The sequence below is a fragment of the Myotis brandtii genome, unplaced genomic scaffold (genome assembly GCF_000412655.1).
Source record: "Myotis brandtii unplaced genomic scaffold, ASM41265v1 scaffold469, whole genome shotgun sequence".
Lineage (NCBI taxonomy): Eukaryota > Metazoa > Chordata > Mammalia > Chiroptera > Vespertilionidae > Myotis > Myotis brandtii.
The window spans coordinates 89,706-102,586 of NW_005367911.1; the positions used below are offsets into that span (position 1 = coordinate 89,706).

Here is a 12,881-nt window from a genome sequence, read left to right on the forward strand (position 1 = left end):
ATTGATTTCAAAGGGGGGAGAGGGAGAGAGAGATGGAAACATCAACGATGAGAGGGAATCGTTGATCGGCTGCCTCCTGCACACCCCACACTGGGGATCGAGCCCGCAACCCCGAGCATATGCCCTGACTGGGAATCAAACCACAACCCCCTGGTTCATAGGTTGATGCTCAACCACTGAGCCATGCCGGTGGGGCCAGAAATGCTTTTTTATTGTTATTATTTATAGGTCTTTCCTGTAATTATTTAACCAAATTGTCATGCAACACAATAGTAGCACTTCTTTGGAAATACCTTTGGACAGGAAATGTGATATTGACACAGATAGAGAATCAAAAAAAAATCCTCCCTCATTCCAAGAACTTCATATCATGGCTTGCAGTTAACAGGTCCTGAGTAGATATTTTGTGAATGACTAAATATCAATGTCTACTGCCCATTCACTTTCTTGGAAGTTTGCTAGGATATTTTCACTCCACTCTGTTCTTTGTGTACACAGTTGGTTATTCATGGACCATAGTCATCAGTCATCCCTTCACTTGGGACACTGCCCAAGACACAAGGTGTAGGTTTCCTGTTTGAGGGGAGAACCACCCTGTTGCTCCATAACTGCCCCTTTCCTTTGCAGGATGAGGAGCAGCGAGAGATGTCCGCCTCCGCCGCCTTCATTGACCAGCATTACGGGCACCTGGTGGACGCTGTGCTGGTGAGGGCGGATCTCCAGAGCGCGTACAGCCAGCTCAGAGCTCTCTTAGAGAACCTGAGCAAGGACACTCACTGGGTGCCCATTAGTTGGGTCAGGTAACTATATCCTAGAACAGCCCCATTGGAGGGGACCTGGAAGACCGCCTAGTCCAGCCATGTTTCCATCAAGGAATCCCAAGTGTGGAGAGGGGCAGAATTTTCCATGAACGCCTTCAACCAGAAGAGCATATGTGGGAAGTCCCGTTCATTGGTTTTTATCTGTTGTTTTCCACTATACCCCCCTGGAGCAGAAACTGTGAGTTGAAAGGGGGCATAGCACACAAGAACACATTTCCTTCATTAAAGTGTCACAGGCAAGTTGACCCTGATTCTTTGTACCAGAGTTAAGTAGCCACTGTCTCTTGGGGATGGGGGTGGCGGGTTTATACAGTGCCGATCTGCAGGGATGTAGGCTTTAGAAGTAGGGTGACGCCTCATGGATCCAGCTCTGTTGGAACTTGAGTTGCTTTACCCAAGGGGATTTTTCCATGCAACTGAAGTCCCCCTGTCTCCAAGCATCACAATGTGGATTTTCACCTTGTTGAAGGCAAGTGCTTGTCGGATACTGGAGAACTTGCTCCTCTGCCTTCTTAAGTAGTGGGCATACATGAACTTCTATGGAAGACGGAGGCACACGTCACTGTCGGTGACTTACTGTACTGTGCTGACACAGGGAGGTGTTTTCAGGGACTACTGAGGAAGGCAAGGCTGCTTGTCCCCTTTCTAAATACCCCGAGACTCCTACGACGGAGCCCTTGCGTTGTCTGATTGGTTCTGATCCACCCCTTGTCCCTCTCATTACTGACAGCTGTGCTGGTTCTTGCCTGTCCCTACCTTCAGATGATAGGGCTTCCTGTCGTGCGAGATCACGGGAAACCAGACGATCCCTCTTGTCGAAACTGTGTCTGAGTCAGGATACATCAGTCCTGACTGTGAACATCAAATTATATAGACTCTGAGTGAGTGGCTAATGGTCTCTCTCTGAGCGAAACTGCCATACAGGATTTGTGACATATCTTAGCTGCTCGGAGAATTTTATTTCTTATTAATAGCCAACGTATGTCTTTATTCTGTGCTGGGAGCTATGCCGTGGCCTTTAAGTACATTACTTTGACAAATACCCCAAGCCTATAACATAAGATTCTATCATCGCTGTTATACAATAAGAATAATAAGGTTTAGGAAGTTTAAATAACACGTTCAAGCTCACACAGCTTTAAATAAATGGCAGCGCTGTAGTATTTGAGCCCAAGTCTCCCTAATACTGGAGATGGCCATTCATCACTATGCTATACTTTCATTGTTTTTGTGGATCCATAATTGAGGCTACCTGTTAAATAATTGGCTTATAAGTGAGGAATGTGTTCACAGCTAGGATTTACAGTAACATGCAGTGTGGCTGTAGCTTCTCATACTAAAAAGAGGCTCTTACACTTGTACATTTTCAAGCTCTTTTCCTCATGAGAAGAAAAGGAGGCCAGGTTAAGGGCGAAGCGCCATGGAGAAGGTTTAGAAATTTCCATTTTGCCTTGTTACCCAAGGACACATTTGCAACTTTCTATCTAGCTCACTAACCTGGTAGGTTCACCTGACAGGATCACATTCTTTATTTTATTTTTTTAAAATATATTTTTATTGATTTCAGAGAGGAAAGGAGAGGGAGAGAGAGATAGAAACATCAATGATGAGAGAATCATTGGTCGGCTGCCTCTTGCACGCCCCACGCTGGGATCGAGCCTGCATGTGCCCTGACCGGGAATCGAACCATGATCTCCTGGTGACTAGGTCCACACTCAACCACTGAGGCACGCCAGCCGGGCAGGATCACATTCTTTAGACCTTTCTAGCAAAAGGATGAGGAGCGCTTTGCACTTACAGAATATTGGATTCTTATCAAGTGAAATTAGTCTGGAGCTGTCTCACATAGAACCAGGGCAGGAGGGGCAGCTGCCCCATTGTGAGAATGGCACATGCAAGGTTGTGTGTATTTCGCAGGAGAGCCGTGATCTAAAGTCAGCTCCCAGGCAGAAAACAGGTCAAAATTACTCTGGAAAAGTCCCCTCGGGAGGCACCTTGGTGGAGATCCTCACCATCTCTTAGCAGGTGCCACCCGATGCTTTTCCTCCGGAGGAGGAACACAGGGGTTGAGCACCAGATGACTTTTTTTTTTGCTGTAATTTCATACTATTCTGCAGCCATTTTCTTCTTCTTAATATTTTTATATAATTATCAGAGGAAATGGTAATAATTCTCTATGTACATGATGAAGCAAAGCATTGAAACATGATGCCTGCTTTATTTCCCTATCAAAGTAGCTTTCCAGCTCCCCCCCCACCCCCAACCCCTAAGACAAGCTGTGCCTACAGCTGTTTGCTGTCTGTGAGAATAGAAGGAATAGGGCCCTGGAGGCAGAGGTCCATTTATAAAGTGATTCTCCTGTTTGTGAAAAGCAGAAGAGTGGTGTTGAAAAAATGCATCTGTTTACACATATATATTGGTGGAACGTGGGTGAATGCAACTCCAACTCTCATTCGAGCTATTAATTTATACATTCTGAGCTCCTGGGCAAAAACTTCACACAAGTCCATCAGTCTGGGCCTCCACACCAATAAATTTCTTTATTACATACTCCTCAAGATGTATCCTTTTCCCCCCACCTTGGGCTTTCAAACTCAGATAAATTCTCTGCCTGTGTCTACAGCCAGAGAACTTGTGAGCTCTAGAGGATTATTCTAGGTCAGGGATGTTAAATGGGTGGGGCATATGTGCTGCAATCACCCATTCTTGCACTCATGGCAGACATTACTAATTGATCACAGCTCTCTCCTGCTGAATCTAGGCACTGCTTTCCTATCTTTCCGGACACAATATCCGGTATCAATTGAGCAGAATTAGCCAGTGAGTCAATCCTGTTTGCCATCCATGATCCAGTGATTTGTAACCTCCTCTGTCACCCACTCCACTCCCTGCAGGAGATGGGTTTAGACAGTTACAACCATTTGTCCGTCACAGGCAGTGCTCAGCTATGTTAAACATTAGTTGATCATGTTTGTATGTACCATTGTAGTTTCAAATAATTATGCATGTTTTAAGACACGTGGCCCGTCAAAATTTTGCACCCACTTATCACATCATTTATGCCACCAAACACAGGATCATGAATCCAAAAAAATGATAGCACTTGTCAATGTGTTTATTAACTAAAAACCAGCATATGTACAAAGCCCATTCTCGAATCATACACTTCGGAACCAAGAGGCATGTTCTATCTGGTAGAGTTATTATGGATCCATTTCTTACTCTACTCTGTCCTGCCCTTTGAGCCTCATTCTAATTTGGGGAAATTTCCTATCTTATGAATTCTGGTGAGAAACAGAACCTGTGTCCAGATGTGGGAAAGGTCAGTTACTCATTTTCCCAGCCTCCCTTGCAGCTAAGGAATGGACATATGACCTGAGTTACACCCATCAGAAATACCTTTACTGACACAACATGGCAGAGACAATGGAGACTTTTCAGACACAGCAGTTGCCGGTCAGCAAGATCGAGTTCTAGTGGGGCAGGGCTGTAGCACCCACAGACCAGTTCTACAGCAAGATTTGGGGCATTGTTCCTTGATGTGCAGCTTGAAGCTTGGTTCTGCAGTTTTTTTTTAGCAAGTATTGTTAATTCATATTCTTTTAATAAATTATTTCACTACTTAAATCAGACAAAGTCAGTCTCTGTTGCTTGAAACTAAGAATTTTAATTGATGGAGGCTGCAGAGACAGAAGGGACAGAATCACAGGTTGGGGGGCATATTAACATACTTTGCATGCCATGTTGAAAAGTATGGCTCATTCTGGAAGGAATGGCAAGTGACAGAAGGTGTCAAATTAGAAAGTGCTAAGGACATATTTTTGCATCACTAATACAGTTGTAAATCACAAGCTCCTGAATATGAGCAGTAACACACACAGAGACTGAGAAGTAGGACTGGTAGCTTGAAAATATGTAGGGAGGGGGAAGGGATGAAAGGAGTGAAGGATGGCCACCAGGCTTCTCACCTGAATGTGTAGACTGGTGGTGGTTCCTCCAACAGAGATGAACTGGAACCAGTTCAATAAGGAATTTATATTTGGACATATGTCTTCTTTTAACTTGTCATGTTGAGATAACTGTAGATTTACATGTATGTGATAAGCAATACAGATAGATCCCGTGTACCCCTTACCCACTTTCCCACATGCAAAAACTATAACACAAACAGGATATTGACAGTGATATGGTCATGATACAGAATACTTTCACCCTTGATAAATTGGACATCATCAAAATTAAAATACTTTGTGAAAGACTCCATGAAGGTGACAAAAAGACAAATTACAGACGGGGAGAAAATATTTTGCAAATCACATATCCAAATAAGGGCTTGTATCTAGAATATACAAAGAACTTTCAAAATTCAATATTTCAAAAAAGAACAATCCAACTAGAAAATTGGCAAAAGATATGCACAGACATTTCACCAAAGAGGATAGACAGATGGCGAATAAGCACATGAAAGATGTTTAACTTAATTAATTAGAGTTATGCAAGTTAAAACCACACGAGATGTCACTACACACATATTACAATGACTAAAATAAAAATGGTGATAATATCAAATGCTGGTGAGGATGTGGAAAACTGGATCACTCATCCATTGCTGGTGGAAATGTAAAATGGTATACTACTCTGGAAATTGTTTTGTAGTTCCTTTTTATTTATTTATTTATTTACTTACTTATTTTATTATTTTTTAACCCTCAGCTGAGGATATTTTTTCCATTGCTTTTTTCAGAGAGAGTGGAAGGGAGGGGAGAGAGAGAGAAAAAAATTTTGATGTGAGAGACACACATCAACTGGTTGCCTCCTGCACGCCCGTGCCCTGACCAGGTGGTGGGGTGTGAACCTACCACCCAGGTACATGTCCTTGACTGGGAATCGCACCTGCAACTCTTCGGTGCATGGGACAACATTCTAACCACTTAGCAACACTGGCCAGGGCTGTAGTTCCTTTTTAAATGGACTAACATGCAACCCAGCACTCTTTTTTAAAAAATATAATTTATTGATTTTTTACAGAGAGGAAGGGAGAGAGATAGATAGTTAGAAACATCGATCAGCTGCCTCCTGCACATCTCCCTACTGGGGATGTGCCCGCAACCCAGGTACATGCCCTTGACCGGAATCGAACCTGGGGCCTTTCAGTCTGCAGGCCGATGCTCTATCCACTGAGCCAAACCGGTTTTGGCGACCCAGCACTCTTGGATATTTATCCCAGAGATATCAAACTTATTTTCTTGCAGAAACATTGTGTACAAATGTTCATAATAGTTTTATTCATCACAGTAAAAAAACGAAAAACTACCCAATGTCCTTCAGTGGGTACATCCATATCATGGAATATTAATCAACGATAAAAAGGAGTGAACTAATGGTCCACACAACTTGGATGAACCTCAAGGAAATTACATGGAGCGGAAAAAGCCAATCTCAAAAGAATGGGCACACACTGCATGATCCCACTGATGTGACCGTCATGAGATAACATAATGATAGAGACGAAAAGCAAATTGGTGATTGCCAGGGGTTCAGAATGGGAGGAAGAGGGTGGCTAAAAGACAATAGAGTCTTTTGATAATGGTACAGTTAACTACCTTGAATGTGGTTGTAGTTACACAAAGGTACACATTCGATAAAATTGCATAGAGCTATACACACATAAATGAGTGCATGTGTAACTGGAGAACTGTGTATATGCTCTACGGATTGTACCAATGCCCATTTCCTGGTTTGGTTGTACTATAGTTACACAAGAAGCTAACACTGGAGGAAGCTGAGTGAAGGGTGCAGGAGGAGTCCTCCCGCCCCCCCTCCACTCCTACCCTCTACATTTATCTGCAACTTCCTGTGAATCTATTTTAAAATAAAGAAGTCTTTATTTATGATAAGAATATTATAGATTTACTGTCTCTCAAAATAAGCCAGGCTCAGCACCAACATGACCAGTCAGAGAAGCCACTCAGTGTTGTCTTGCCATATGGTTTAATATATTTTTGATATTTTCACGGTTGCTGCTTCTTATAAATGAACACGGTACGTGGGAAGTCGACGAGCATTTTTTCCCAATTCCGCATATTCACAGGGAACTAACGACATACGTTCTCTGTGTTTTCTGGACCCTAATTTCCTGGTGTGCTTCTGTTTTCCATTTTTAAAAAAATATATATTTTATTGATTTTTATACAGAGAAGAAGGGAGAGGGATAGAGAGTTAGAAACATGGATGAGAGAGATCCATCAGCTGCCTCCTGCACACCCCCCACTGGGGATGTGACCGCAACCAAGGTACATGCCCTTGACCGGAATGAAACCTGGGACCCTTCAGTCCGCAGGCTAACCCTCTATCCACTGAGCCAAACTGGTTTGACACTGTTTTCCATTTTGATGGAGTTGAACCTGTGGCTGGATCATCTCACCCCACCTTTTCTTCCCCCAGAATGGTGATGATGGTTTATATCTTAAAAAGTTCTCTCTCCTTCTCTCTCATTAAAACTTCTTTTCATAGCCCCAAATAAAAATGCTTGTTGCCTCTTTTCTTCCGCCTGCCCCATTCTGTCTCCATTTTGGGATGGGACTTAAAGCCATTGGGTACCTTAAATGTAACTTACTCATTTTGTGTTTCAAGCTTTATTGTAGCATCCCTAAGATTGAGCATTCAGCCATTTAGGAGTGTCTTGAGATTCCAAGCAGCTAAGAAATCCTAGGGCCTTCTCTTGTGTCTGTTCTGTGGGGAGTAACCTTGTATTCGGGGAGAAGCGAGGGAGAGAAGTAGAGAAGCATCAATTATACAGAATTATTCTTTGGAAAGCCTGAGTGTCCATTTATCCCTCTCCCCGGGGTGGGGGTGGGGAGTGGGGGACCAAACTTCGTCGTTACTAACAATGTTCAATCATACAAAATGCAACACAATACTTTTGAGTAGTGACAGAGACCTGTAATGTAACTTTGGCACAACATTAAAGCCACGAGACCTCCTGTTTATATCAGCTTGGAACAAATCACTTCCCCTTAGACATGTAAAGCCTCAAAGCTGATGACAAAAGACAGTCATTTCCTACTTAAATGGAGAGAAAGCAGAGACAGAGCTCAAAGGTCTCTGACTGGGTAACCCATAGAGACTATAGAAGAGTAAATTCACCCTTTCACTGGGCCCCTCTACAGTTCTCAAGGCTTTGGTATCAAGTGTTCAATATCACCATGTTGGATAGTAAAGAGCAGCCGGGTAAGACATACCTATTAACCTTGGGAGAAAAAATACTTTGTTGTATTTTTGATATAACGTCTTGAATTCTTGAAGGAAAAAAAAAAATCAGAACGGTTATGTCAAAGCCAGGGCGCGGGTGCGAAAGTTGAAGTTCTAAATTCTAAAGTTGAAGTTTCAAAATTCAATATTTCAGAATGGCTTCCAGAAAAAGCTTCCAGATTAAAGTCAGGGAGTGGAGGTTTTAAAAATACTGCCAATGCCGCCCCCTCCCCCTCCTTGAAAGGTTACGCCTAATAAAGCATGTTAACCCCGTGTTGGACTGCATACCCTCCATTCTCTTTGCTTGGACATTCAGCCTTTCTGAATGAATTGAGGGATGAAGGAAGATGCTACCGGTTATCTTTCTGAAACGTGCATGCTGGCTTTGCTGCCAAGGAGAGATCCTGGGCTCCTGGATGGTTTGTTCTAGGTGGTTTTTCTTTTACCAATTATTTTCTTTTACCGATCATTTCTCATGATCTTGCCCTCGGTGGTTAATGGGCCCTCCTGAGACGGACTCTGCTCTGAACACCGACAAACTCTGTGCACCCCCAGGAACATCCCAGAGCCCCCACGTGCCTGCCAGTCCATCTCCGACGACCTGCGGTCATAGTTTGGTTTGCGATCACCGAGCCTTTTCAGAATGCCCTGGTTTTCAATGGTGATTCTCACCAGGTTCCGGTTCCTTGTTTCTCTGTTTAAGCTGAAAAAAAACACAGAACCTTGGTGAAGAATGAAATTCTCCTCCCGGTTGGGAATGGGGGCAATGAAGCAAGCTGTCCCCGCTGAGCCCGGAGGCCCCGCGTGCCTCCTGGACCAGGCTGCACCCTGGGAACTGGGCATAGCCTTGGCCGGCTTAGATCAGCGGTTCTCAGCCCCCCTGCTCACGAAGATTCCAGGTGATTGGTCTCGGGTGCAGCTCGTAAAAAGTGGCGTTTTGTAAAAGCCCTTAAGGGATCACGTGGCACAAGGATTGAGAATGTCTGATTTCTAGGATGAGGGAAGGCCTTGCCTGTAGATAATCTCAAATGGCTGGTGACAAGTTTTGTTTCATCTCACTTCCCTCCGCTTTTCAAGTCAATTTCAGATACACAACGACCCACCCAGAAAGGTGCGCGCACACGCACACGCATACACATACCACAGACACACACCACACACACACACACACACACACACCACACACACCACACACACACACACACACCACACACACACACACACACACACACACACACACTCTTCTTTCTCTCACATACACTTTTGTAGCCCTGACCACACTTCATTGTTATTTACATGACTGGTATCCCCTATCAGACCTGAGTTCTTTGAGATTAGGAAATATATATCTTATCTGGTCTCTGGATCCCAGTGCTGAGCACATAGTAGCTCAGGAAATATTTGTGGAACTGATTCTTAAGAATGCTGTGTCATAGTCCCAGCGATGGTCACCACTTTACACAAGTCTGTAGTGCTTTCCCGTGACAAACTCCGAACGAGACTCTGAGATCAGTCTCTTAGCTGATACAAACGCTCTTTAATGCTGGGGAAGTTCCCCATTTGGGGGAGTTTTCGTTCTCCTTCACATCATCTCTTTGGTTATTCCTCAAGATAACGTCCCCTCAGTATTCCTCCCACTCGGGAGAAGCTTGCACGGAAACTGAACAATGACACGAAGAGAAAAAACACTACCTTCTGGAGAAGTACTCATTCCAGCAATCCACCTTGGCAGGGCCGCGATGGGCGTTCGCAATTTTCTGACACAGTTGCTTGTTTTCATGCTCGATCTTGTTGATTCTCTTTTGTTCACCCTGGTGAGAAAGCCCAGCCCTGCATGATGACATCATCGCGACCTTGTGCTGCAGCACACAGGCTTGGCCTCGCTCTCCTCTGGGATGGTGGGAAAGGGCAAACAGGACCACCGGGGAGACGGAGCAGAACTGGAGAGACTAGGGGTGATGTGTGTGGGGAGGAGGAGCATTCGAGAATCTTTTGGTTGGGTGGGTATTTAGAAGATTCTGGGGAACTGGACCCCTTTAGGACACAGATAAAACTCAGAAAGGTACATGTGCAGATGGCAAGAACACATACCTGTAGTTTGCCCAGCTTTAAAATGTGATATGTGCGTGTCACTGGAGGTTTGGTATCGACAGCAGGTTTCACTGGAGGATAAAAGAGAGCAATTTTATATCATAGGCGACCTCTTCGCAGCCTCAGAAAACCTCACATTCTAGACCAGTGATGGCGAACCTATGACACCCGTGTCAGAGGTGACACGCGAACTCATTTTTTTGGTTGATTTTTCTTTGTTAAATGGCATTTAAATATATAAAATATATATCAAAAATATAAGTCTTTGTTTTACTATGGCTGACACGCCGAGCTCAAAAGGTTCGCCATCACTGTTCTAGACATGACCCTGATTAATAACCATTACAATTTTGAATTCTGACCTTAATCCAGTTCAGGAGTTTTAGTTTAATTTCCCAAACTGACATCTTTGAAGAGTTTTGAGCAGGTCAGGATGGTAATAAGTAACATTTATGGAGACATATGTCCTTTGAATTCCATGAAAGCGCTTCTCTCCCATCCTTTCCCAATAGGACTAGTTTGTCTATCAAGGGCTGAAGTCCTATTCTCTTCCTATCTTACTTTGGCTTTAAAGTATTTAAATGAGCCTGGCCAGTGTGGCTCAGTGGGTTGGGTGTTGTCCCATGCACCAAGAGGTCACCCGTTTGATTCCTGGTTAGAGCACATGCCCAGCTTGCGAGCTCGATCCCCAGTGGGGGGTGTGCAGGAGGCAGCCAATCGATGTTTCTCTCTCTCTCTCCCTCTCCCTTCCTCTCTCTCTAGAAAAATCAATAAAAACATATTTCAAAAAAAGAATTTAGCCCTAACTGGTTTGGCTCAGTGGATAGAGGGTTGACCTGCGGACTGAAGGGTCCCAGGTTCAATTCCGGTCAAGGGCACATGCCTGGGTTGTGTGCAGGAGGCAACCAATCAATGACTCTCTCTCATTATTGATATTTCTATCTCCCTCTCCCTTCCTCTCTGAAATCAATAAAGAAAAAAAAAAAGAATGAATTTTTAAAAAAAGAATTTAAATGAGCATATCTATCAAATGAACCCTGGTGGAAGATAAATTTTGTCACTGATGCCAATGTCCTTTTGACCCAACTCAGCAGGTAAGGCCACATCACCTCAAAGCCGTGTGCCGGTCTGATTTGCTGTCAGTATCTCTAAGGCAGACCCTTCCTGAACCCCTAATGGCAGTGTCCACCCCAAACTGCCCACATACCTATCTCTATCCTATTCTTGTGAGATATGTAATGGCCGAAGTCCAGTTTCTTCCCGAAGTCTGTGCTCTGCCTGTGATTAGAGACAATTACAGGGTAGGCTAGATACTGCAGGGAATTATTCATCTTCTCTTCCTAGTCTCACTTCAGAAATGAGGCAGCTAGGCTTCTCTGTGAGGTATGTTGCTGTCCCTATGGTGGGTTGTCATAGTTACCCAGTTGTGACATCAGGGACAGGTCCAAGGGAAGGAGGAGCAGTGGCAGAGCGTGCCTAGTTGTCCCTGGGCTTCTCCTCTGAAAGCTGACCTAGGCCCAAGTCAAGATGAGGAGTGAGGACCTCAGAAGCATTTTCACCTGCCTTGAGTGCAGATGCTACCAGGTACGCTGTGGAAAAGGGCGGGTGGAAGTGGAGAAAGCCACCCTTGGTTACATCCCTTAGGCTATAAGCTAAGTAGTCTCCACAGCAATGGTTCCCCTAAAAGTGTGAGACCACAAGCTTTTGGGGGAGATGATGATTCTCTGAAGGATAATCGGATCCAATTTCTTCACTTTGCTCAGTTTCAGAGGAAACTGAAATCCAGAGCAGCAGCCAAGTTGCTCAAGATCCAAGTTAGAGGCAGGGCTGGGCTCAGACCTGGGTTTCCCGAATCCCTGGGGCCACATTTGCTTTGTGGAGGGTGGGTGGGTGGGTGGGTCGGTGAATCTACCATTTTCAGGCAGTTGGGGAGGACAGAGGCTCTGTCTTTTGCTCGGATTGTCTGACATTCTCTGGCCACAGCGGGCTGGCAGTGCTCCACTGTGGATTCACCTCCACTGAGGGTTCATCTCCACACCACACAGGGGGTGGCACCGAGGGTGCTTCACACATTTGCTGATGGAGAGGGAGCACCAACCCCTATTCAGTGCTCAGTGTTAGTGCCGGGCTCTTTCCTTAAATGTCTTTTAATCTCCCAATCAGCGCTAGGAGTTAGGAACTAGTATTATTATCCCCGTTTTTCTTTTTCTCAGCAAACAGGCTCCGAGAGATTAAATGATTCCCCAGAAGCAGAACGCCAAGGCTGGCTGCACAGAGCCCAGGCCTTGATGTAGGCACCAGGCTGAGGCTCAATGAATGTTGACAGAAATGTGCCCCAGAATCGGGCTTCTGGAACTTGAAGCTTCGTAGGGCCTGTAAAATGCACATTGTCACTCAGAGGGCCTGAGCTGGGCAGGGAGTCTCTCCCACAGGCTCCTGGGGGTGCCGACGCTGCTGGTGCGCAGTAGGAAGTCAGAGCGCACAAGCGGAACCCCGATAATCGGGAAAAAATAAGCGACACTCGGGTGTACCCCGGTCCATAGGAACGTTTATTGTGCCTCGCATTTGATCTGATGGAGTTACTGCGCTTCCCAGTTTATGATGATACCGGGTGGGATAGGACCGCCTCCCCCCCGCCCCGCCCCGCTCCGCCCAAACGCGGGAGTGGTGGCGCTTCCGCCCCTGGGTACGGGCCAGAGGGCTTCCTGAGGTTGGCTG

The 12,881-nt window shown here is 45.0% G+C and overlaps 2 protein-coding genes across 2 annotated transcripts in view; one reads left to right on the top strand and one right to left on the bottom strand.

The window, feature by feature from the left end:
- The window catches only part of MPP3 (membrane protein, palmitoylated 3 (MAGUK p55 subfamily member 3)), a 25,250-nt gene extending 23,548 nt beyond the window's left edge, over window positions 1–1,702 (top strand). The window contains exon 18 of the mRNA XM_005875654.2: window positions 628–1,702. Coding sequence (XP_005875716.2) covers window positions 628–804 — 177 coding nt within the window. The 3' untranslated portion in view covers window positions 805–1,702. The remainder of the gene's footprint in view (window positions 1–627) is intronic.
- Window positions 1,703–7,440: 5,738 nt separating this feature from the next.
- On the bottom strand, window positions 7,441–11,522 carry LOC102253523 (chromosome unknown open reading frame, human C17orf105). Its single transcript, XM_005875783.2, has 6 exons — window positions 11,371–11,522; window positions 10,164–10,234; window positions 9,765–9,883; window positions 8,652–8,775; window positions 8,063–8,119; window positions 7,441–7,567 (listed from the first exon to the last, which is right to left on the bottom strand). The coding sequence occupies exons 1-5, from the start codon at window positions 11,492–11,494 to the stop codon at window positions 8,066–8,068; spliced, it is 492 nt and encodes a 163-aa protein (XP_005875845.1). The 5' UTR covers window positions 11,495–11,522; the 3' UTR covers window positions 7,441–7,567; window positions 8,063–8,065.
- Window positions 11,523–12,881: the final 1,359 nt, after the last annotated feature.

Coding starts and splice junctions, on each gene's coding strand:
- LOC102253523 (XM_005875783.2), bottom strand. CDS start 11,494: ATGAATAATTCCCTGCAGTATCTAGCCTACCCTGTAATTGTCTCTAAT. Junction 9,884..10,163: donor TAAAGCTGGGCAAACTACAG/GTATGTGTTCTT, acceptor CTTTCTCACCAG/GGTGAACAAAAGAGAATCAA. Junction 8,776..9,764: donor AATGAGTACTTCTCCAGAAG/GTAGTGTTTTTT, acceptor GTTTTTTTTCAG/CTTAAACAGAGAAACAAGGA.